Genomic DNA, 23,561 nt, shown 5'->3' with positions numbered 1-23,561 from the left:
CCCTCCATCACCGTATCAGGGATTTGTGGTTTGAGGTGTCTGCTAGAGTTATTCTTAGGTATATAAAATAACTCGAGCAAATCCCTAAATAATGTGAATTTTTCATGTAAACTAAAAATGCGGTCCGAAAACCTAGATATACGCGGTTTCAAGAGATAGGTTTTCACTTACTCTCATATCTCATATGTGTTCTACTTGGCTCAAACATATTTCAGCTTCTCTGCTTGTAGCGCACGAGCTTCTGCAGATCTCTTGCCGCGGTGCCGTTCTTTGTCCCCGCGCCTCCTGATCGACGCCATGGAGTCCGGCACCCCTCCCTCGCCACACTAGTGCATCATCGCGTGGGCCCAGTTGGTGTCTTCGTCGCTCCCCCAACTCCCGACGGCAAGGCGCTCACGTTCTGGGTATTATGGCAGCGGTAGGTTCTGGCCTTCATACGACTAAGGCAGCAACATGTTCCGGCCTTCCTATGACTGTGCCGCCGCCCCGGGTGCGGCCCAAATCATCGAACGGGCCGCCCTGAAGATGAAGCGGGTGGATATATGTGGCCCTTCACCCCTCCGGATGTCCCTTCCGCGACATCCGCAACCCCCTCCCGGACTCCAACTGCTCACAATGGCCTCAGGCAAATCGGCACGGATACGTAAACTGGTAAGTGGTAGAAACACTCATCTCTATCTCTATTTTAACTGGATATCACTCACCATCATGATGAAAGTATCTCTTTGAACCTAACACTAATCTCTCATTATTGCAAAGATATAAAAATCTACTTGTTATTTATTTTTTTATGCAGAAATGAATATTTTAACGAGGAAATCAAGAGCAATAAATGGAGATCATGAGTTGGCAAAGAGCGAGGTCAGCATTCATCGCACTCCACTCGAAGTGTTTGATGCGGCTGATGAGGCTGAAGAGGTTGAAGAGATGGACGATGCATCATTTGAGGCCACTCAAATCAGCAAAAAAGTTTTCTCCAAACTATTCACGAATTACACGAAGAAGGAGAACATTGCTGTATTGAAGGCATGTGAGGGTGTGTATACGCGGTGACTGGCAATAATCAAGCTGGGAAGAAGTATTGGCAAATAATTGAGGACAAGTTTCATCCGCTGAGGCTGAAGACCAATGAACCATCAACCCGCACAATGAGATCTCTCCAAGGCCATTATGATGCGATCTAGCAATATTGATCACATTGGAGTGGTTGTTTGGTCAAGCGAGAAATGCACCTCCTAGTGGGTGCACAATTGATGATTGCGTGAGTTCATCTTGCATATTTTTGTGCGTTTGTTCTATGTCACATGATATTTGTGTCTTGTACTTATCATTACCTTCTCGGTTGTGTGAATGTAGGATCTTATTGCACAAGAGAGGTACAAGGCAAGCATGAAAAAAACCATTTTCCCGTCACCATTTTTGGAAGTTGCTAGAACATAGCGAGAAGTGAAAATTGAGGACCAAGAGGCTCCTCCATGAAAATGCGCTCCCATTAGTTTGGTTGACGATGGTAGTGATGATGCACTGACTGGAGGAAGAAACAAAGGGAGGTCGGATGGAAGGAGAAAAGTGAAGCTGGAGGTAAAGAGAAGAGTCGAGCAAGAAAGATTGACAATGAAGATCGAGGAGACGATAAGGCCAAACAAAAAATGGTGCAATAGCAATTGGAAGCTAAAAACGAGTTAGCCGACAAGAAGCAACTCGGTAAAAGAAATAAGTGGAAAGCAATTAGAGAAGATGAGAAGATGAGAAGAGGAGACGGAATCTGAAGATAGAAAGATCGGGCCTAAGGAGAAAAAGGAGGAAAACTGGATAATGATGAAGGACCCAAACACAATGAATACTCTAACAAAAAAATGGTGAAAAATAAGTTGGAAGTAAGGAAACAAGAAAAGTTGTGGCTGGAGTTTTTGGTATTGGTGTTGTTGTTGCTGTTTTGTGGTATATCAAGTGTCGCGGCAGAATAGATATCGCACACTCTGTGCCGCAAAATGGACTATCCAAAACATTCATGCGGTACACCATATCCGTGTTTTATGGTTCGGCCTTATGCTGTATAGGATAGAGATGCTCTTAGGCAGGACCTCGCCAAGTTTTCTGCTACGTGATCATATGAATCAGAATAAATTCCTGATTATAAACGACGCCGTGTGGGCGGATGAGATTGACGATAAACAGTCCTTTTGCTGCAATAATGCATACGGGTGATGCGTCCTGGATGATGTTGAAATGCACCATTTTTCTCGTGCGTCTTCTAACCATAAATGGGTTTTTTTTAACAATAATTGTTATGCACGAAAGAAACGATAAGATGACGGGATCGACATCTTTTTATCCGAGAGCTAAACCACACGGATGTTGCTTCAACTTTTTTATCCCGTGCAATCGAAGCCAAGAAACAGGAAAACAGTGCGAAACTACAGTTGTGTGATGCGGAGAACCAGACGCGTGTGATCACCTACTTCTCATCCTGTCCACGGAATCTCATTTTGCACATTTGGTCCGAGACGTGAAGTTGATCGTGTGGGTAGGCACTACGCAGTGATCCAGCGCCAAGGATGCAAAAAGGCTCTGTTTGTGGGCTGGTCGTATTTGGAGCAAAGAAGGAAAAGGATGGATATGTTTAAGAGTAAATCCTAAGCAGAATACACACGTGTCACTTCGGCAGTGGAAGGAGTGACCCTTCAACGAAGGAAAGAGTTATCCAGTGGATCTCCTTTGCATAGCTCAGTCCGATCCACATGAGTTTCTCCGGCAAGCTTTGTCGAAATTTTACGTACCGTCTGCCTCTATCTCGCCACAACGTCCAACACAGTATGTTTGAAACCTAGGGCTCCTTTGATTCATAATTTTTTTATAGAGATTGTGTATTGTGTAGGATTTCAATTCTATTAAAAAAAATTCTACACATGTTATTTGATTCATAGAAACATATCCTATAGGAACAAATTCTATAAGAATCTTGTAGTATGTAAATCCTATAGAAAAAATATGAGGTCATACCTCATGGAGAAAAAATTCCTTTGCTACAATCAAACACACTTCATCTTTCGATAGGATTCAAGTAGCTATGACATTTCAATCATATATTTTTTCTATTCTTATGATTTTCTTATCCTATAAATCAAATGAGACTATAAAATACCAAGGGCTCGTCTTATTCAAATGAATGCTATATGAATTTTATAGGATTTTTATCCGCTGAGTTTTTTTTGATTGCACCATTTCATCTGCAGTAGTATTAGAATTCTTGCGAGTGAGTGGTATTTTTCTATAAAATTGCATTGTACTATTTTTGGAGAAAAATGTTTATCCACTCATACCTCATGTTACAGTTCCGATGTTTTTCATATGAGCCACACATTACTTGAAGAAACATCAAGTACGTTTCGAATCCAACTGAACATTAAATTATATATTTTTTCTATTCATGTCTTCTAAGAATCCTGCGACTAGATCTTGGGCACCACTATTCTAAACTATTCAAAATTAGAGGGCCCAAAGTCCCACGGTATAACAATTTCCTCGCATTTGCTGATTCTGTTTGAGAATTAACTAAACCTTAGTCGATTTCTGAACCGTTGGATCGCATCACGATTTCGTCTATTGTGTGAGTCGCAATTGAGAAAGAAAGAAAAAAATCATAAGCGTATGAGTTGCATATATTTTAACTGAGACTTTGATGACGTCACCCGACTACGGTTTTTGAGTTGCAACTATATTTTAAATCGACTGAAACGTAGTCATGTCCTAATAATTCTCTCAAACTAGCACGGTACGACTTTTCGCAGAGTATTTTGAACCGTAGAAGTGCCAAAGCCGGCTGAGATCCCGATCGATTAGAATCGCAGCCCAGCAGCAGCGCGCCGCGTGTCCACGCTCCGCTCCGTTCGTACATGATCGACATGGCTTGCAAGGCATCGTCTCCACCACAACATGCCATCCACGGCCCGCACGTCAGCGTCAGGGATATAGTAGTATGAACCGAACCGGCCAGCCGGACCCCACCGAACAAACGTAGAAGAAGAAGATGGAGATAAGATCAGATCAGGGGGCACCGGCAGCAGAATCCGCCGAAGGCATGTGGAAGTGGCCAACAAACTTTAATGCCTACTCTCATATTTTGAATTGTAATTTGGGATAAAATAAATGCTTATGGGTTCCCTGTCAGTGTCCGGGAGAACCTAACTCAAACACAACAGAAGGAAGGAAGGGTGATGTCACTGGATGCAAAATCGTGGATTAGTCAAAGCGCACTACGCGGGCACGCACCCGGCCAGCGAGCGTTATCCCGTCCCCAGCTGGGGCGCTATATATACCCACCCCCCTGCCAGAATGTAAAGGTCGTGAAACAGAGGAAGCAAAGCAGCACAACAACAAGAGGAAGAACAAGAAGAATATTATCCATCCATCCAGACACCACCAAGCATTCCTTTCCTCTTGAGATCCATTTGTGTTCCAGAAACAAGAAGATCGCAGCAGCCATGGGCAGATTCAGTGATGCTCCAGTCATTCACCAGGAAGAGGAAGAAGATCTGTTCGAGACCTCGTCCTCCATCTCCGGCGACGACTCCGACGACGAGGCCCGGCTCTTGGAGTTGGAGGGTCTGCAGGTGACGCCCAAGACGGTGCGGAGACTGAACTCGGATAGCGTCTATGACATGTCCTCTATCAAGGCTGAACTCCCTGTCAAGTAAGTCTCTGGAAGAGCTCTTCTGTACATCATCAACATATGAGCTGCAACTGAAGGGCAGCTTTCTCACCGTGCAACTACTTCTCTGCAGGAAAGGGTTGTCCAGATACTACGACGGCAAGTCCCAGTCCTTCTTCTGCATGTCCGAGGTGCGGTGCCTGGAGGATCTGCCCAAGAAGAGGCCGTCCAAGAAGTTCAGGAGCCATGTAGATCTAGACGATTCCAACCAGGAAGCCTGTCCTGCGCCTGGCCCTAAAGGCAAGCCGTCTGGGAGCTCCTGCGCGAATCTGATGACTCGGAACACCCCCGCTACCAACATGCTCTACAGGGCTCCGGCGATCCCCGTGAACAAGAGCGCGTACCATCAGTAGTAGGTCAGGTCGCGACTGAGATGTTTGTCCACCCAGCGGCAGCGGCGCGGCTTCACCTCTCTTCTTTGGTCTCGGAGGATTTTTCTTGACGGGCGTATTAGCCTGTCAGATGTAAGAGGTTTTTTCCGTTCCTCTGCCTTCTGTCGGCAGGGTCGTATTGTTCAGGAAGAGATTGATTCGATGTGTAAGTAGGTAGAGCAATTGTATACCCAACATTTGTTTTGCCGCAGTGGCAGATTAACAACATTCCCCTGTAAATACCATGGTACATGATTTTTTTTCTAGCTCTATCTACTAATTAAGAGAGAATTGTAAAGTTAATTTACGGAAAAGTGGGGAGAAAACAGATACAAACACACCAAATCGAACTACTCAGAAAGAAAGCCAGAAATCCCAACTCTCGCACCTAGGGAGCCCGACAAACTCTCCAAACAATAACCCCAACTCTGACACTTGAACAACGGCACAGAGTCCTTGATGAGAACATTTCAACAGAGGCAGCCTGCTTATTTCTCAGCATAGCAAAGAGGAAAACGTTGCTTCGCTAGAACAGAACCAAGTGCTTGGTTATCAGAGGTAGAACAATGTTTTTACAGATACCCCCGAACTGAAGAATTGCGGTTCATCACTGGTAGCCAACCAAAAAAATAGATCTGCCTAACAACTAAAATGTTCCAGCTCTTGCTGGTGGGGTGCTGTGACCACATCCCTGTATAATCCTGTTGATGATGTTTGAATAGAACCTGTTATTTGGTAAACCTAGAACACAGTGGGGAGCCAAAAAAGAAGATAATCCTATCCCAATTCAATTGTCAGCGGCAGTCAGAAAGCATAGTCATAGATGGCCTGTGCGACGCCATCTTCGTCGTTGGTAGCGCCGATTACATTGGCTACCGCTTTGGTCTTCTCTGCCCCGTTAGCCAGAGCAACACCCAGTGATGCTAGCTGTAGCATTTCGATGTCATTTTCTCCATCTCCGATCGCCATTATCTTGCAGAGTAGAAGTTACATGTCAGAAATAACGCAACTGAATCAACATTTCTATGTCGTTTTCTCCATCTCCGATTGACAGCAAAACAAATTCTAAGATTCAGAGGATTCAACAGAAGCTTAGGGGACTATTATCCAATTGAAAAGTGATCACATTTTTATCATATTAATTTGTTGACAAGCAGAAATTATCAAGATTAGATGGTGATCTGTAACAAAAGGAACCAAGAGAAGAAAATGCAGCAACATTTGGCTTGAACCATGGAAGGTATAGTGGGGGAACTAGACAGCTTATACCTCATCCGGACTAATGCAAAGATGATCCAACAAAATCTTCACCCCGCTGCCCTTCGAAGTTGCAGGTGGTACAAGCTCAAGCATGTCAGGCTGTGCCTGAACAATACCCGCCCTTTCTTCTACTGCGTTTGTCCAGTATGGCCTCAATGTGGAAGACATTCCCTCAGCAGTTCCAATGAACACTAGTTTCTGCACATAAAACAATAGCGTAGTCAAGCTATCACAGATCTTAACATCTACTGCTAAAACTTTTTCTTCTTCAGAAGATCCAGTTATTTGTTTATAAACTGAAGCAGCAGCTTGTTGTGAATGTGTCCAGATTGTTTCTTCAGCGAAGTATCAAATCTTTGGCTGGACATGTGGAGTTCTTTGTAATTGTTACTATTTCAGAAATGTAATTGAGGCGAAAGATAATTAATTAAACACAGCACCTGTATCTCAGCTGTTCCTAAAAGCTGATCAATAGATGACACTATTTCAGCCTGCAAGAAGAGTCCCATGTACAGTCAAATCAATAGGAATAGAAACAACTGGGATTCCACAAAGAATGGATTTGTAAACCCCAGCATACCTTAGGTTCATGGTATACGTCATGGAGAGAATCAACCAGTGGGTCCTCAAACATAGAAAAACATCGATCCTGGCTAAATCCAACTAATGGTATCCTGTGCTCCATAGAATATAAAAATGCCTGCAGCATGAAAAGAAAGTGTCTAATGTTGCAAATATAGAAGCATTTGCTGGAAATATGTATGATATGCACTGCATCATAACAAAGCAAAAGTTTGTTGCTTACCTCTCGGCATACTTCTTGGTCCAAAGTTCTTTTGTAAATCTCTCTCCCTCCCAGACCATAAACCAACAGGCCCTACAATTGGAAGATTTGACCTAATGAAAATGAGGACAATGCTCATGGGAATAATCAGTTATGCTCTTATTTACAGATGAGAACGACTTACAATTTTGAAAAGCTGTACTACATGAAACAATTATAACTGGCCGTTAATATACAGCATGTGAGGGAACATCAAGTTTACTGTAGCACATTACAGGACTGAGCAGAAGCACAAAACCTCATGGTCTCGTGAAATTATGGCATCAGCTTTTATGTTACATATTTGATAACATTTTTAAATAGCAAGCTCTTAGTAACCATATTTTGAACAGGTTTAGCAAGAGGGATATCAACAGCACACTTTTTGTCCCGTGAACACATGCATATCCAGCTTTGAATGCAGAGATGTAAGAATGGTCTTGATGAATAGTTTATCAATCAATGATTTTGAGCTAAGCCTTTCGTACCTACCTTCTCACACCTCCGTTACGCTTTAGACGTATCTCTTTAATCCATACAAATTTAGCTAGGGTGTCAACTTGGTTTTGTTGCAAGCAGAATGCATTACGCAATCAAAAGATACAAGACCATGGTAATATGTGCCTCCATTATCATACCTCTAACCTAGCAGAATGCTTATCGCAATTGAACATGACTGGGATGGATAAAGATGCCTAGCATAATTTATTTCTTACAAGATTATGTGTTTCCATGAAAGCATTACTTTCCACCTACCTGAAGAAATATACCAGGCGAAGATTCTGAAGCAATGCCATTTCTTCCAGATAAATCGACCATATTAAGAGCATCAATGACAGCTGGGCGAGTCTGTTTCCAAAATGAACATGATAAGAAAACAATTATCAGCATTCTGAGTTCCTGACAGATATAACAATGCCAAACAAAAAAAAATTAAGTGTTTTAGTAAGATAAGAGGAGCTGTGAGCTCCACTGACTATTTTCGTTGTGACATATTCCATTCAAGACAACAGAAACAATTTAAATGTGAAGATTCATCCATAATTATTCAGAACATTTGGTAAGTTTCTTAATTAAGCCTTAGATGTTTTTGTTACGGCCTAGAAAAAAAAAGATGTGGTATCGGTGGCAATAGCTGGTCCTGACTCTCCTGAGAGCATTGATATATAGCATGTGGCAATGGGACGGGAAGAGGCCCTTGTGTGCTCAGCAAGTTACTAATGTTCTCTCAGTAGCTTCTTGTCCAGCATATCACTTTTTAAATGACACGCCTGATAACAGACCACTGACCTGTCTGTTCCTGCAAGACTCATCTACCACAAGGGTCTTTGCTGACCTGCCTGGTCTGGCAATTCTCGACTCCATTCTCCAATGAGCTACTTATCAGCAAGTGTGTATAAGCCCTAATAAACCCTATGCCCTAGAAAATCAGTTCTACAGCGACCCACTTCTAGGACATTACCATCTCTTAGAAAATATTCTTTCTGTGAAATAATTCCTCACAATGCTTAAGTGTTCAATGCAATGTCATTTATCAGTTCCTGATTATCAAAACACTCAAAACGGGGATTTAAAATTAGGGCGAAAATCCTTCTATTACGTACGATTTACTGTGATACTAAGCTTCATCACTGGTACAGTTCTGGTTCAGAAAATAAACGGATACCCAAACTGGGCCCCCGTATCCCCAATCTCCAATAAGATCAATAAATTTTAGCATCTTGATAATCTAACATATACCTAGGCATCTGATGGAATAAAATGATATCTATTGCTTCTATTCCTGGAACAGTTAGTTACTACTGGTCAAGCGCAAGTGATAACTTGTGATACCTTTCCTGTGGCGATAACTATGTTTACTCCTCTTGACCTAGCTTCTTTTAGAGCTTCTGCATTCCTTGCTGTAACTTGACTTTTACTGTTGAGCAGCGTACCTAGTCAAACAGAAGAACACAATTAAAATGCAGCAGTAATTATAATGACAATCTAAGAGTTAGAATATCAAATATGTGCAACGAGCAACGGATTAGGGATGTACCATCCATATCACAGAAGATATATTTGAACTTTGGTCTATAAAATCTTAGGCTACCAGCTTTCTTTAGACTATTTGTCCCTTCTTGTCCTGTAAACGTTCTTAGACAGCAAGAGCTAGATTACATCATCATATGAGCGTGATAAGCATTTCAAGACACAGATAATGGAAGGACAGTGATCACATAAATGACAAAAGAACACACCATTCAAATTTTCTGTGTGGGTCTTGCTCAAATCAACAGCAGCCTTAGCATGACTTTTCCCTTTCCACCTTAGACTTTTTAAAATGAGCAGCTCCTCCTTCTCCATTTCCATTGCCGCCTCATCACTAGACTGACGATCGAAACCCAGAAGACGTAACAGGCCACGAACCTAGTGCAGAATATAAGGAAATCAGTAATCAATTTGTGCATAAAGTATGCCATCTGCAGAAATCTAAGCACGGCATCATATGATTAAGTGGTTTGGTAAACAATTGCTCTGCTGAACTGTGCGTGAATATTCAACTAAACGATGTTGCGACTCCATCAGGAAAAGTACGCAGGGTAGAGAGGGATAACAATTAGTAAGCAGGTTTAGAAAAGGGAAGAACATACCACTAGAGCCCGCTGTTCATCGAGAAGTGTATGACCTCTCTCCTCAGCTTGCCTTGCAGCTGTTTCAACTGATATCACTATATCACCCAACATAAGCTGCAACAAAAAAGTGTGTGAGAGAGAGAACAAGATGACATGGTTAATGGTAAAAACTGACAATAATTCAAATGCTGCTGCGTTCTTACAGCAGGAACATCAAGATCGGGAATGTACTGTGACGCTGAGAGCATATCAGTAGGGCTGTCCTCGCCTGTCCATTCTTTGTTAAGGTTCTGGATGAAGTTATCATTGCATAGCAACACAGAAACCTCAACCTTTTCATACTTCCCAACGTCACTTATTGAAGTGTCTCGTGTATTGTAGTTATACTCCAGAAGTCCATCTAGTGCAATTTTCATCGCCATCGGAACATTTAATTTCAGAATTTCTATAGTGTTCTGCATGAAAATTAAGGGAAGCAAAATTAACAAACACTCACGCAACAAATTGAAAAGTTAAACAGCTAACGTGATCAACATCACCCTGTTGGGAAATGAACTACGCGCATTATAACTCCCTGAACTAGGCAGCTCGTGCCTACTTCCTATCGTTAAATGGAGAACATGACCGGTTTGAAACAATAATACATGACTCATAATTTGAAAATCGCCAAGCGTGAACTGTCGGGATACTAATAACTCAGACTTATATTCAGAAATATCAGAACAATGCTTCATGATACACCATACAATTTAATGCTGCGCAAAACAACACTTTTAAATGTACCTCATGTGACACTTACAATAGCTAGACGCAACACAGAGAAGTTTGACAAGGTGAAATGCGTACCAGCACTTCGATATCGTCGGGCAAGTCCTCCTCAACACTGATGCGGGCGCAGAGCTCGATCTCGGTCTCCTTGGGCGGGGGCGGGGGCGAGGGCGGGGGCGCAGGGTCCTGCGGCTCCTCCCGCTTCGCTGCCGTCTGCCCGCGCCGCCCCCTTCGTAAGCCGCGTATGCCGGCGAGGAACCCAGCGAAAGGCGGAACGGGGCGCAGGGGCTCGGGGGTGGGCGTGAACCCCCGCCAGGAGAGCAGCGAGGCTGAGGACGACGCCGCGGGCAGGTGCGGGAGGAGCGGCGCCGCGGCGCGGAGGGGCGACGGGAGGTGGAGGTGCGAGCGCGAGGCGAACGGGAGGGCACGCGACACGATGCGCGCCATGGTCGCGCTCGCGCGGCGGCCGGCGGCGGAGGGTGGGAGGAGGACGGGGCGAATAGGGAGGTTTTGTGGTTTTGCTTCTCTGGTTTTTTAGTTTTCCTTTGGCTCGTCCGCTTTGTAGTACCATTTCCTCGCCGTTGTGAGGTGAAGGCATCTCTCTAGTATTCGCCGTTGTGAGAAACAGCAAAATTTGTATGAAGGAACAGTATATTCCTTTAATATATTCTCCACCTTGTTGCAAAGACAAACTATCAACATATGCGTGCTAAATGTTGATTGGATCACAATTTTGTGGGAGAAGCAGCAAGTGTGTAACAAATATTTTGCTTGTTTCTCAAGCTCATTTACTATAACTTATAAGAAACAATTTTCTGCTCCCTCTTTCTATTCCCTCCTCTAGATCATCAAACAAGTGACGTGGAACCAGTAACTAGTAAGGAATCGATGATGTGTACAACATGCCCTCATTCGCCTCGACATGTCGAGGGGATTTCCCGCTTCGTACCACTTAGGGTGTGTTCGGTTCCAGAACCAAATGGAATGGAACGGAACCATTCCGCACCTAGAGCTAATTCTTGTGTTCGTTTTTAGAATGGAACGGAACCGAGTGGTTCCTCAAAAGAAAATATTCTCTCTATATGCGGAATGCATCCATTCCACCGAATTGGTGGAATGTGGCGGAACAACTATTAATTGGCCGTTGTTAATTAGGAAACACTCCACTAATCCAATCGAAAAATAATTAGCCGTTGTAAACTATGATTTAAAATTAAAAACTATTATCCATTGTTAATTGCAATTTTGATACAAAAGATTAAAGTTTAATCTCATTCAGTTCTGCTCTCCAATTTCCCCAACCAAACAAAAAACAATGTTAATTACGATTTTGATATTAAAAAGACCTTTAGACGCTGTTAATTATGATTTTGAGATTGAAATGACTATTTAACATTGTTAATTACGATTTTGAGACAAAAGATTAGTTTAACCTCATTCCGTTCTACTCTCCAATTCCTCAAACAAAACAAAAAAGGGTATCATTCTGTTCATCCTTGTTATTCAAACCGAACACGGGGATGGAACCATTCCATTCCCCTGGAACGGAACCATTCCATTCTATTTCACACCGTTCCAGAACCGAACACACCCTTAGTTTCCATATATCGCGGTGATTTTACTCAAGGCATATATAATGAGGATTGCCATAGAACATGATGCAAACAATCGGGCTCATAATTGTTCAATATGGTCTATGAGAGATCTATTTAACTCAAAAGGGTTATTCCACCCAAAAAAATATGTGCGTACATGACTCATACAATCTACTAAAAAAACAAGTTGGATGATACTCCTAATAAATTCAAAATAATAAATTTCACGGTTAGAACTACAACTCATCGTCTTTGGATCACCGGATTAAAATTGGGAACTGGAATTCACATACTAATTCCAATTCAACGAGAATTATATTTTGGTACTAATTTCAATTCAGGTGTTTCGATGACAAAAGAATTGCACACTATAATTTGTAGTAAATTCAAATATACATTCCGTTTGGTTCAACACATTGAAGAATTTGACATGTAGAACGGTAGAAACATATTCATGTATTTGTGAGTGTATTGATAAGAAAATTAAATATAAGTGTTGTATAAATGGATCAAATAAATATTACATATACAAATAAGTAAATATAATATGCATAGATTCGGTAGAAAATACTCATGAGGTTACACTTGTATATTTTATATTTCCGACTAAAAAAACATATAGAAAATGTAGAATTTGTTTTTTTTATCATGTGTACTCTCCTATATAACATTTTTATTGGATAATACATTTAAAGTGTTTACTTGTATAGATAGAAAATACACATGGTTAACTAATTTGTAGTTTTTTTAATACATATAGGAATAAATATTTTTTTGGTTTACATAATATTAATGTATTCATGTGTTTGTATGCATATACTTGATATTACAAAAAATATACTATTCATATTTTTATTACCAGTAATGCAGTGATTGTTTAATTTCAGATTTGACAAGCCAAATATTGTGTTTTTGCATACATGTCGTATGTATATGTATGGAGAGAGGCTGCAAGGTCATTTCCACCCAATTGAGACCTCCAACCTTCTGAATTTTGATGCACCTACTTTAATGTGCGAACACACAAACGATATTGACTTCGGTCGATTCCAAATCATGAATTTTGTGCTCAGTTCTAACCCATATTGGGTATAACTAATATTAAATCTTATTACAATGTCAGACCCTTGATAACTTCTCATGTTTCTTTGTACTAGTACAAATGCCCGTGCGTTGCCACGGGTCTTCAAATTTTATTTCTCAATGCACATATATAATTTGAAACTCAGTATAAAAATTCAAATCAAATCAGGGATATTATAATGTGCTATAGCATGATAATACCGAACACAATAACAAGATATCATTGTCATAATACAACTACATTGCTTTGAAGAACGTTATAATAATTGACATCGTTTACAAAAATTAAATAAGCACTCGACTAACTGTTTATACATTAAAAGAATCTACACCTCGATGCTCCTTAAATACTACCATACAATGCTAGGAATATTTTCTTCCGCTTCACTTTTACTGTACCTGAGCAAGCATACCAAAAAAAAAATCTTGAGCTCAAAAACATTCTGCACAACAATACTTCACATTAACATATATAGTTCATGCGAAAAAATGAAAAAGTGCAACGTAGTATACCACCCACCATGCATATTGTATCAGAGCTTATCTCGTTGGATTCTTTCGCAGCATCAACAATATCAGTGTCCATCCCGGCTATTATCTAAAAAAGAAAAACATATATGAAACAGAAAAATTAAATAAAGTCATACAAGCATGCATATGGAATGAAAGAAAATACAATTCTCTCCCACGGTTAAAATACACTTAAAAGTCCGGCCACACTATCTCTAGCAGTATATTTGCTCCTCACATGCCCAAAAGCACCCACCAAAAATTAGAAGTGATATTTTATACGAATTAAATTAGAAATAACCTACGCAGCGGTATTGAGCTGGAGATACGAAGATTCAACTCAGGAGCGTACAACACAGAGGCAGCGTGAGTGAAACTGCAGTATATCTCTTTCTTTCTCCCACCTCTCAACTTCCCCGTCGTCCACTCACTAAAAAAATGACGTCTACCCCTTTTTCTCACTGCTGGCTAGAGACTCCACTGTCAGCCCCCAATTTCACTCGCCCTGCCGCCGCCGTCCCCCCGGCTTGGCTCCTGCTGCTGCCGCCCTGATACGTCTCCAACGTATCGATAATTTCTTATGTTCCATGCTACATTATTGATGATATCTACATGTTTTATGCACATTATATGTCGTATTTACGCATTTTCTGGAACTAACCTATTAACAAGATGCCGAAGAGCCGATTCTTGTTTTACTGCTGTTTTTGGTTTCAGAAATCCTAGTAAGGAAATATTCTCGGAATTGGACGAAATCAACGCCCGGGTTCCTATTTTGCCCGGAAGCATCCGGAACACCCGAGAGCCGTCAGAGAGGGGCCACGTGGGGCCCACACATGGTGGCGGCGCGGCCCAGGCCCTGGCCGCGCCGCCCTAGTGTCTGGCCCCACCAGACCCCCTCCGAGGCTGCCCTTTCGCCTACTTAAAGCCTCCGTCGCGAAACCCCCAATACCGAGAGCCACGATACGGAAAACCTTCCAGAGACGCCGCCGCCGCGAATCCCATCTCGGGGGATTCAGGAAATCGCCTCCGGCACCCTGCTGGAGAGGGGATTCATCTCCCGGAGGACTCTTCATCGCCATGATCGCCTCCGGAGTGATGAGTGAGTAGTTCACCCCTGGACTATGGGTCCATAGCAGTAGCTAGATGGTCGTCTTCTCCTAATTGTGCTTAATTGTTGGATCTTGTGAGCTGCCTAACATGATCAAGATCATCTATCTGTAATACTATATATTGTGTTTGTCGGGATCCGATGGATAGAGAATACTATGTTATGGTGATTATCAATCTATTACTTATGTGTTGTTTATGATCTTGCATGCTCTCCGTTATTAGTAGAGGCTCGGCCAAGTTTTTGCTCTTAACTCCAAGAGGGAGTATTTATGCTCGATAGTGGGTTCATGCCTTCATTGACACCTGGGACGGTGACGAGAAAGTTCTAAGGTTGTGATGTGATGTTGCCACTAGGGATAAAACATTGATTCTATGTCTAAGGATGTAGTTGTCGATTACATTACGCACCATACTTAATGCAATTGTCCGTTGGTTTGCAACTTAATACTGAATGGGGTTCGGATGATAACTCTGAAGGTGGACTTTTTAGGCATAGATGCAGTTGGATGGCGGTCTATGTACTTTGTCGTAATGCCCAATTAAATCTCACTATATTTATCATATCATGTATATGCATTGTTATGCCCTTTTCTATTTGTCAATTGCCCGACTGTAATTTGTTCACCCAACATGCTTTAATCTTATGGGAGAGACACCTCTAGTGAACTGTGGACCCCGGTCCTATTCTTTACATCGCATACAATCTACTGCAATACTTGTTTTACTATTTTCATGCAAACAATCATCTTCCACACAATACGGTTAATCCTTTGTTACAGCAAGCCGGTGAGATTGACAACCTCACTGTTTCGTTGGGGCAAAGTACTTTGGTTGTGTTGTGCAGGTTCCACGTTGGCGCCGGAATCCCTGGTGTTGCGCCGCACTACATTTCGCCACCATCAACCTTCAACGTGCTTCTTGGCTCCTCCTGGTTCGATAAACCTTGGTTTCTTTTCGAGGGAAAACTTGCTACTGTGCGCATCATACCTTCCTCTTGGGGTTCCCAACGAACGTGTGAGTTACACGCCATCAAGCTCTTTTTACGGCGCCGTTGCCGGGGAGATCAAGACACGCTGCAAGGGAGTCTCCACTTCTCAATCTCTTTACTTTGTTTTTGTCTTGCTTTATTTTATTTACTACTTTGTTTGCTGCACCTAAACAAAACACAAAAAAATTAGTTGCTAGTTTTACTTTATTTACTGTCTTGCTCTCTATATCAAAAACACAAAAAATTAGTTACTTGCATTTACTTTATCTAGTTTATTTTATTTACTGTTGCTAAAATGAATACCCCTGAAAATACTAAGTTGTGTGACATCACAACTACAAATAACAATGATTTCCTATGCACACCTATTGCTCCACCTGCTACTACAGCAGAATTCTTTGAAATTAAACCTGCTTTACTGAACCTGGTTATGAGAGATCAATTTTCTGCTATTAGTTCTGATCTTGCTGCCCATCTTAATAATTTTGTTGAACTTTGTGAAATGCAAAAGTATAAGGATGTAGATGGTGATATTATTAAATTGAAAGTATTTCCTTTCTCATTAAGAGGAAGAGCTAAAGATTGGTTGCTATCTTTGCCTAAGAATAGTATTGATTCATGGACTAAATGCAAAGATGCTTTTATTGGTAGATATTATCCTCCCGCTAAAATTATATCTTTGAGAAGTAGCATAATGAATTTTAAGCAATTAGATACTGAACATGTTGCTCAAGCATGGGAGATAATGAAAACTTTGGTAAAGAATTGCCCAACCCATGGAGTCGACTACTTGGATGATCATCCAAACCTTCTATGCGGGACTAAATTTTTCTTCGCGGAATTTATTGGATTCAGCTGCTTGGAGGTACCTTTATGTCCATCACTTTGGGGGTGGCTACAAAACTTCTTGATGATATGATGATAAATTACTCCGAATGGCACACGGAAAGAGCTCCACAAGGTAAGAAGGTAAATTCTGTTGAAGAAACCTCTTCCTTGAATGATAAGATTGATGTGATTATGTCTATGCTTGTGAATGGTAGATCTAATGTTGATCCAAATAATGTTCCTTTAGCTTCATTGGTTGCTCAAGAAGAAAATGTTGAGGTGAATTTCATTAAAAATAATAATTTCAACAACAATGCTTATAGGAACAACTCTGGTAATAACTATAGGCCATATCCTTCTGCTAATGGTAATGGTTATGGTAATTCTTATGGGAATTCTTACAACAATAATAGGAGTGTACCTAAAAGAACATTTCATGATCTCTAAGTTTTGTGTGTTTGTTAACAACACCGGTGACAATTTAACCGTGTGCTAAGTGGTTTACAGTTATGGAAAAGATACCACGGAAAATCTCGACCCACTCAAAAAGGAAGAAAAGAAAAGGAAGAAGAAGCTGAAACCCGGCGGTGGCCGGCACCGCCGGCAACACCGGGCCGGCACTCGCCGGTGTGTACACCCCGGCACTGCCGGCATTTTCGGCCCGGCACTGCCGGCCTGACTGTCGATCTTCAGGTTCAGAAAAGTGGCCGGCACTGCCGGCGTCTCAAGGCCGGCACTGCCGGGGTTTCACCTCCAATGGGCAGAAAAGTAGGTGGGGTATAAAAACCCCCCTTCACCTACCTTGGAAGCTAGCTCAAACCCTAAGATCTTCATCCTCCATTGCTGAGCCACCAAGAACACCAAAGTAGCCAGATCTCCTCTCTCAACCACCCAAATCACTTGTGCTTTGGAGAATCGAAGGAGAAGACCCCGATCTACATCCTCACCGAAGCGTTTCTCATTTCCCCCTCTTATGCTTGAGGGCCCCCTTGCTAGTGTTCCTCTTTGGATCCCTAGTTGTTGTTGTTGATGTATGCTTGTTGATTTGTTGTGTTGTTACAGATTTGGGAGCCTCCAATTTGGTTGTGGATGTGTGCCCCAAGAACTTTGTAAAGGCCCGGTTTCCGCCTCGAGGAAATCCCTTAGTGGAAGTGGGCTAGGCCTTCGTGGCGTTGCTCACGGGAGATCCGAGTGAAGCCTTCGTGGCTGTTGGTTTGGCTTGCGTAGCAACCACACTCCTCCAAACGTAGACGTACCTTCTTGCAAAGGAAGGGAACTACGGGAATCATCTCCGTGTCATCGCGTGCTCCACTCTCGGTTACCTCTATCCCATTCTATCTCTCTATATTGCGTAGCTATATCTTGCTTAGGTGATAACCTTGTCATATAGGTAAATTCACTTAGTTGCATATCTAGAGAATTTACCATTGTGTCAAGCCTAAATTGAAAAAGAACTAAAAATTGGTTAGCACCTATTCACCCCCCCCTCTAGGTGCGGCATACGATCCTTTCAATTGGTATCAGAGCCTCGGCTCTTATTTCGGGCTTAACCGCCTAAGAGTATGCCGGACGATGTGCCCCCGGTAGAGGCCGGTAAGGTGGTCACCATGGAGGACATCAATTCGTTGAGATCCTCCATGGACGCTCAAATGGAAAGCATGAGAAAATTGATTTCCGAGCTTATGACTCCGGTCCCTCCTAAGGCTACCGTCTTAGAGGTAAAGGAAACGGGTGTGTTAGAAGAGGGAGGTGCTTCGGCACTACCCTCCTCTACCAAACCCGTGGAAGGTGATAACTTAAACACTAACAAATCTACCATTGCATCTCCTAGGGATACTAGTGGAGGTGAGAGCTACAATCGAGTAGCCCCACCTTTTCTATCTCCCGATATACCGGTCCCCCATCCTCATTTGAACATTCGGGCGACCCACCTAAGTTTTCCGTTGAGAATTATGATACTTGGCGATTTGAGTTCCGCTCTCATGTTTGCAGTGCCTCCAATGAACTTTGGAGAATCATCCAGGAAGGCTTCAACCCTTACAACCCCGACAAGTTGACTAGAAGAGAAGCGGTTGATAGTCAACTCAACAACACCGCCTTGCACATGATTCAAACTAGTGTGGGGACAAAGGATTTGCCTCGTGTTCGGAACTACACCACCGCCAAGGAAGCTTGGGAAGGTTTGGCCGCTAGTTGCATTGGAAGTGAGAGCACGAGAAGGAACAAGTATAATGCTCTTCGGAATCAAGCCGAAGGATTCATGAGGCTACCGGATGAAGATCATCAAGACATGTATTCAAGACTCCTCATTGTTGCCGATTCCTTCCGGCTTATTGGTGCCACCCACATCAATGACTCTTGGATCAAGGAGAAGTACATTGAATGCATGATGCCATATGTACCCATTGATGTCAAGACCCTTGTTGGGAGAGAATGCTATTCCTCTCTCTCTTCTCAAGATGCCGTGCACGAGATGCAAGCCCTCAAGGTGCTCGAGCAAAACTCTCATGATTCTCTCAATCGTGTCATTGGTATGTCAAAAGGGAACAATCTTGCCTTGGTGGTCAACCCCGTAGAAGAAGTGTACCCTCAAGAGCAATATAGGGCATCTTGGAGTATGTCCTATCCGGAAGATTTGCAATGCCACTACCATGATCACATGGCCTTCCATGCTAAGTCCTTTTGGGTTGATCCCTCCAAGGCCAAGGAAGACAACATCAAGAGAAACAACAAGAGTGGGTTCACTAGCTTTGGTCCAAAGACAAGATCATGCTACAATTGTGATGACAAGCGCCACTTCATTGCCGAATGCCCCTATGAGAATAGAGAGCTTCATAATGGAAGGCTCATTCCCAAGGACAAGAGCAAGGACACAAAGGGCAAATATTCAAAAGCCTCAAACAAGAAATTCTACAACAACAAGATCAAGAAGGGCAAGAGGCACCCAAGAGTTGTGCTCGTAACTAGGGAAGAATATTCTTCCGATGAAGTTGAAAGTTCTAGTAGTGAGGAAGGTGAAGAAAGCTCAAAGGAATTGGCCGCCATCGTCACCACCAACATTCCCTCTTCATCTCTCTTTGACTCTCCCAATGAGAATCCTCATAACAAGAATGCACATTGCTTCATGGCAAGGTCCTCCTTGGACACATCTATTGTGCTATCAACTCAAGAAGAGTATACCTCCGGAGATGATGATGTTGATGATGAAGAAGATGCAACCTCTAATGGATTGGTCGCTCTTGCCTCCCTCCACTAACTCTTCATCACCAAGTGAATCCCCCAATGAGGTCATTCATGTGGAGGAAGAAAGTTGCCTCATGGCTAAATCCTCCGAGGTATCATCCCCTAACCCCTCTATGCCTAACATATCTAGTGATCTAGGGGTTGATGATGCTAGTCTAAAAGTGAAACAAGAAATGCTAGAGTTTGATGATTTCATTCTCAACCTACAAGGTAACACTAAAAAACATGTTTCAAATCTCATGGCTCGTATAGCTCAACAAAATCATACTCTTGAGAAAAAGGGTCAAATAGAGAGAGAAGACTCTCTTGAAATACATGCTCTTAAACAAGCTCTTGAGGAAAGTCAAGAAACTATAGCTTCTCTTGAGGAGAGGCTAGAAACTCTTGAAGAGCCTCAAGATAAAATTAACAAGCTCACTAAAGCTAGAGATCTTGCTAGGGCTAAGAATAAAGTGCTTAAAAAGGAAAAAGCCCAATTTGGGGTTGATCATGAGAAACTTGTGAAGGATCTAGATGAACTAGACAAAGCTCACAAAGCTTTGAAGAGTGAATACACTCTCCTATCCAAGTCGTGTGAGCAACTTCAAATTAGGCTTGCTTCATATGATGTGCCTAGTTCCTCTACTCCTTCATGTGATCATGCAAATGTTATTGAGGAAAATACTAGGTTGAAGGATGAACTTGCAAAGGCCTCCTCTCCCCAAAGTAAACTTTCTTTGGATGATCTTTTGAGTAAGCAAAGATCAAACAATGGGAAGGAGGGCCTTGGTTATGGAGCCAAGGCAAAGAAGGCAAACAAGCAAAAGGCCAAGCCCGCACAAGAGAAGAAGAAAGATATCACTAATGGTGAAGCTCCTAAGGGCAAAACCATTAATGATGATGATGCGGGAAATGCTAACCCTCACTATGTTTTATTTAAAGATTATTATGGTGATGTTTATGCTAAATATGTTGGCCCATATAATGGTTATGTTGCTTGGTCTATTTGGGTCCCAAAGACCCTTGTTGCTAACAAAAGAGGACCGATTGTGAAATGGGTACCTAAATCCAAGAATTGATCTCATGTAGGACTATGCCGCCGGAGGTTCAAAATGGGTACTTGATAGTGGATGTACAAGTCATATGACCGGCGGCAAGAACCTCGTCAAGGAGTTGAGGCCTAACATAAATGATATCACCGTCTCCTTTGGCGATAATTCTACATCCGAGGTATTGGGTTTTGGCAAGGTTGTGGTTGCACACAACATTACTCTTGTGGATGTCATGCTTGTCAAAACCCTTGGTTACAATTTGCTTTCCGTTTCCGCCCTTGGCAAGATGGGTTTCGCCGTCTTTATTGATAATGATATTGTGGTCCTCTTGTGGAGCAAGACTCTAAAAGTCGCTTTCGTTGGGTATCGCGAACATAACTTGTATGTGGTGGACTTTTCGGGGACCACCACTTCAAGTGCGATGTGCCTATTCGGAAAGGCGGATGTGGGTTGGTTGTGGCATCGCCGCCTAGCCCATGTCAACATGAGAACTTTGCAAAGTCTTCACAAGGAGAACCATATTGTGGGACTAATGGAAAGTGTTTCTTTTGCCAAAGATCGTGTTTGTAGGGCTTGTGTTGAAGGCAAAATGCATGACTCTCCGCATCCAAGCAAGACTATCATCTCTTCCAAGAGGATCTTGGAGCTCCTTCATGTGGATCTCTTTGGTCCCGTTACTCATGCAAGTCTTGGTGCGAAGAAACATTGCTTGGTGATTGTTGATGATTACTCAAGATACACTTGGGTCTACTTTCTCAAGACGAAAGATGAGACTCAACAAATATTCATTGACTTTGCCACCGAGGTGCAACGCCAACACAACCTCCTCATTATGGCAATAAGAAGTGACAACGACTCCGAGTTCAAGAACTACACATTCAATGATTTTCTTAGTGATGAGGGGATTCGTCATCAATATTCCGCTGCTTACACCCCTCAACAAAATGGTGTTGCGGAGAGGAAGAACCAGACTCTTATGGATATGGCAAGATCTATGATGGCGGAGTACAAATCCCGCTATAACTTTTGGGCCGAAGCCATCTCCACCGCTTGCCACTCCTCTAACCGGCTCTACCTCCGCAAGGGATTGAACAAGACTCCATATGAAATACTCACCGGACACAACCCTAATATCTCATACTTCAAGGTGTTCGGTTGTAAGTGTTTCTACAAAATCAAAGGAGTTCGTTTGTCTAAATTTGCTCCTAAAGCTTTGGAGGGTATATTTGTTGGTTACGGTGCTGAATCTCACACTTATAGAATCTTTGATATAGCCTCCGGGATTATCATTGAATCTTGTAGTGTGAGGTTCGAAGAAAATGATAGCTCCCAAGTGGGGCAAGTTGATGTATGTGCAGGTGATGAAATACCTCAAGATGCCATAGTAAGAATGGGTGTGGGATTTTTCCGCCCCATTGAGGGACACGGTGTGGCGTCTCGGGAAGAACTATGCTCTACCACGGTGGAGCCCTCATCCTCTCAACATCAACAAACCCCATCTCTTGAAGCTAATGATGCACCAACCCAAGAACAAGAAGGAAACCCTCCCTCTCATGAACAAGATCAAGGACAAGATCAACCAAGCATTCAAGATCAACCATTTGATATTTGCACTTCACCAAACATTGTCCAAGATCAAGCACATGAGGTTGAGCATTCTCAAGAAATTGAGGAAGCTCAAATTGAAGATCAAGACGGGGACCCAAATGATCAAGTTGATCAAGTGACACCTCCAAGGCCTACCAAGGAGGAGATCGAGGCCCGTCGTCTAGCTAGAAGAGAAAGGCAACTTGAACGTCTTGAACACACACATGACAAGGTTCTTGGTGATGCAAGGGCAAAGGTTTCCACAAGAAGGCAATTGGCTAACTTTAGCAATCATCATGCTTATATCTCCGTTGTGGAACCCAAGAAAGTATTTGAAGCCCTTGAAGATTCGGATTGGGTGGAAGCCATGCATGAGGAACTCAACAACTTCAAGCGCAACAAAGTGTGGACCTTAGTAGAGAAGCCAAAGGAGTGCCGCAATGTTATAGGCACTAAGTGGATATTCAAGAACAAGCAAGATGAGTTTGGAAATATTGTGAGGAACAAGGCAAGATTGGTGGCTCAAGGTTTCTCTCAAGTTGAAGGAATTGACTTTGGAGAGACCTATGCTCCCGTGGCTCGTCTTGAGTCCATCCGTATCCTTCTTGCTTATGCATCGCATCATAACTTTAAGTTGCAACAAATGGATGTTAAAAGTGCATTTCTTAATGGTCCTTTGCATGAAGAGGTTTATGTTAAGCAACCCCGGGGTTCGAGGATCTCAACTTTCCTAACCATGTCTACAAGCTTGATAAAGCACTTTATGGTCTCAAACAAGCTCCTAGAGCTTGGTACGAGCACCTTAAAGAATTGTTGGTAGACCGTGGGTTTGATGTTGGGTTAATCGATCCCACTCTTTTTACTAAGAGGGTCAATGGGGAGCTTTTCGTTTGCCAATTATATGTTGATGATATTATCTTTGGCTCTACTAACAAAGCTTTCAATGATGAATTTTCAAAGCTTATGACCGATAGGTTTGAGATGTCTATGATGGGAGAGATGAAGTTCTTTCTTGGTTTTGAGATCAAGCAATTG

The 23,561-nt window shown here is 42.4% G+C and overlaps 2 protein-coding genes across 2 annotated transcripts; one reads left to right on the top strand and one right to left on the bottom strand.

The window, feature by feature from the left end:
* Positions 1-4,328: 4,328 nt before the first annotated feature.
* Positions 4,329-5,385, top strand: LOC124668433. Its single transcript, XM_047205576.1, has 2 exons — positions 4,329-4,693; positions 4,785-5,385. Exons 1-2 carry the CDS (start codon positions 4,485-4,487, stop codon positions 5,062-5,064), a joined length of 489 nt encoding a protein of 162 aa, XP_047061532.1. The 5' UTR covers positions 4,329-4,484; the 3' UTR covers positions 5,065-5,385.
* Positions 5,386-5,604: 219 nt separating this feature from the next.
* LOC124668432 (endoribonuclease YBEY, chloroplastic-like) lies at positions 5,605-11,017 on the bottom strand. The gene is made up of 12 exons (XM_047205574.1): positions 10,627-11,017; positions 9,984-10,235; positions 9,799-9,894; positions 9,406-9,574; positions 9,204-9,290; positions 8,999-9,099; positions 7,922-8,014; positions 7,148-7,219; positions 6,923-7,042; positions 6,783-6,833; positions 6,352-6,540; positions 5,605-6,054 (listed from the first exon to the last, which is right to left on the bottom strand). The coding sequence occupies exons 1-12, from the start codon at positions 10,993-10,995 to the stop codon at positions 5,887-5,889; spliced, it is 1,767 nt and encodes a 588-aa protein (XP_047061530.1). The 5' UTR covers positions 10,996-11,017; the 3' UTR covers positions 5,605-5,886.
* Positions 11,018-23,561: the final 12,544 nt, after the last annotated feature.

The sequence above is a fragment of the Lolium rigidum genome, chromosome 6 (assembly GCF_022539505.1).
Source record: "Lolium rigidum isolate FL_2022 chromosome 6, APGP_CSIRO_Lrig_0.1, whole genome shotgun sequence".
In the NCBI taxonomy this organism is placed as follows: Eukaryota; Viridiplantae; Streptophyta; class Magnoliopsida; order Poales; family Poaceae; genus Lolium; species Lolium rigidum.
This window is presented reverse-complemented; position numbering and strand designations above follow the sequence as displayed.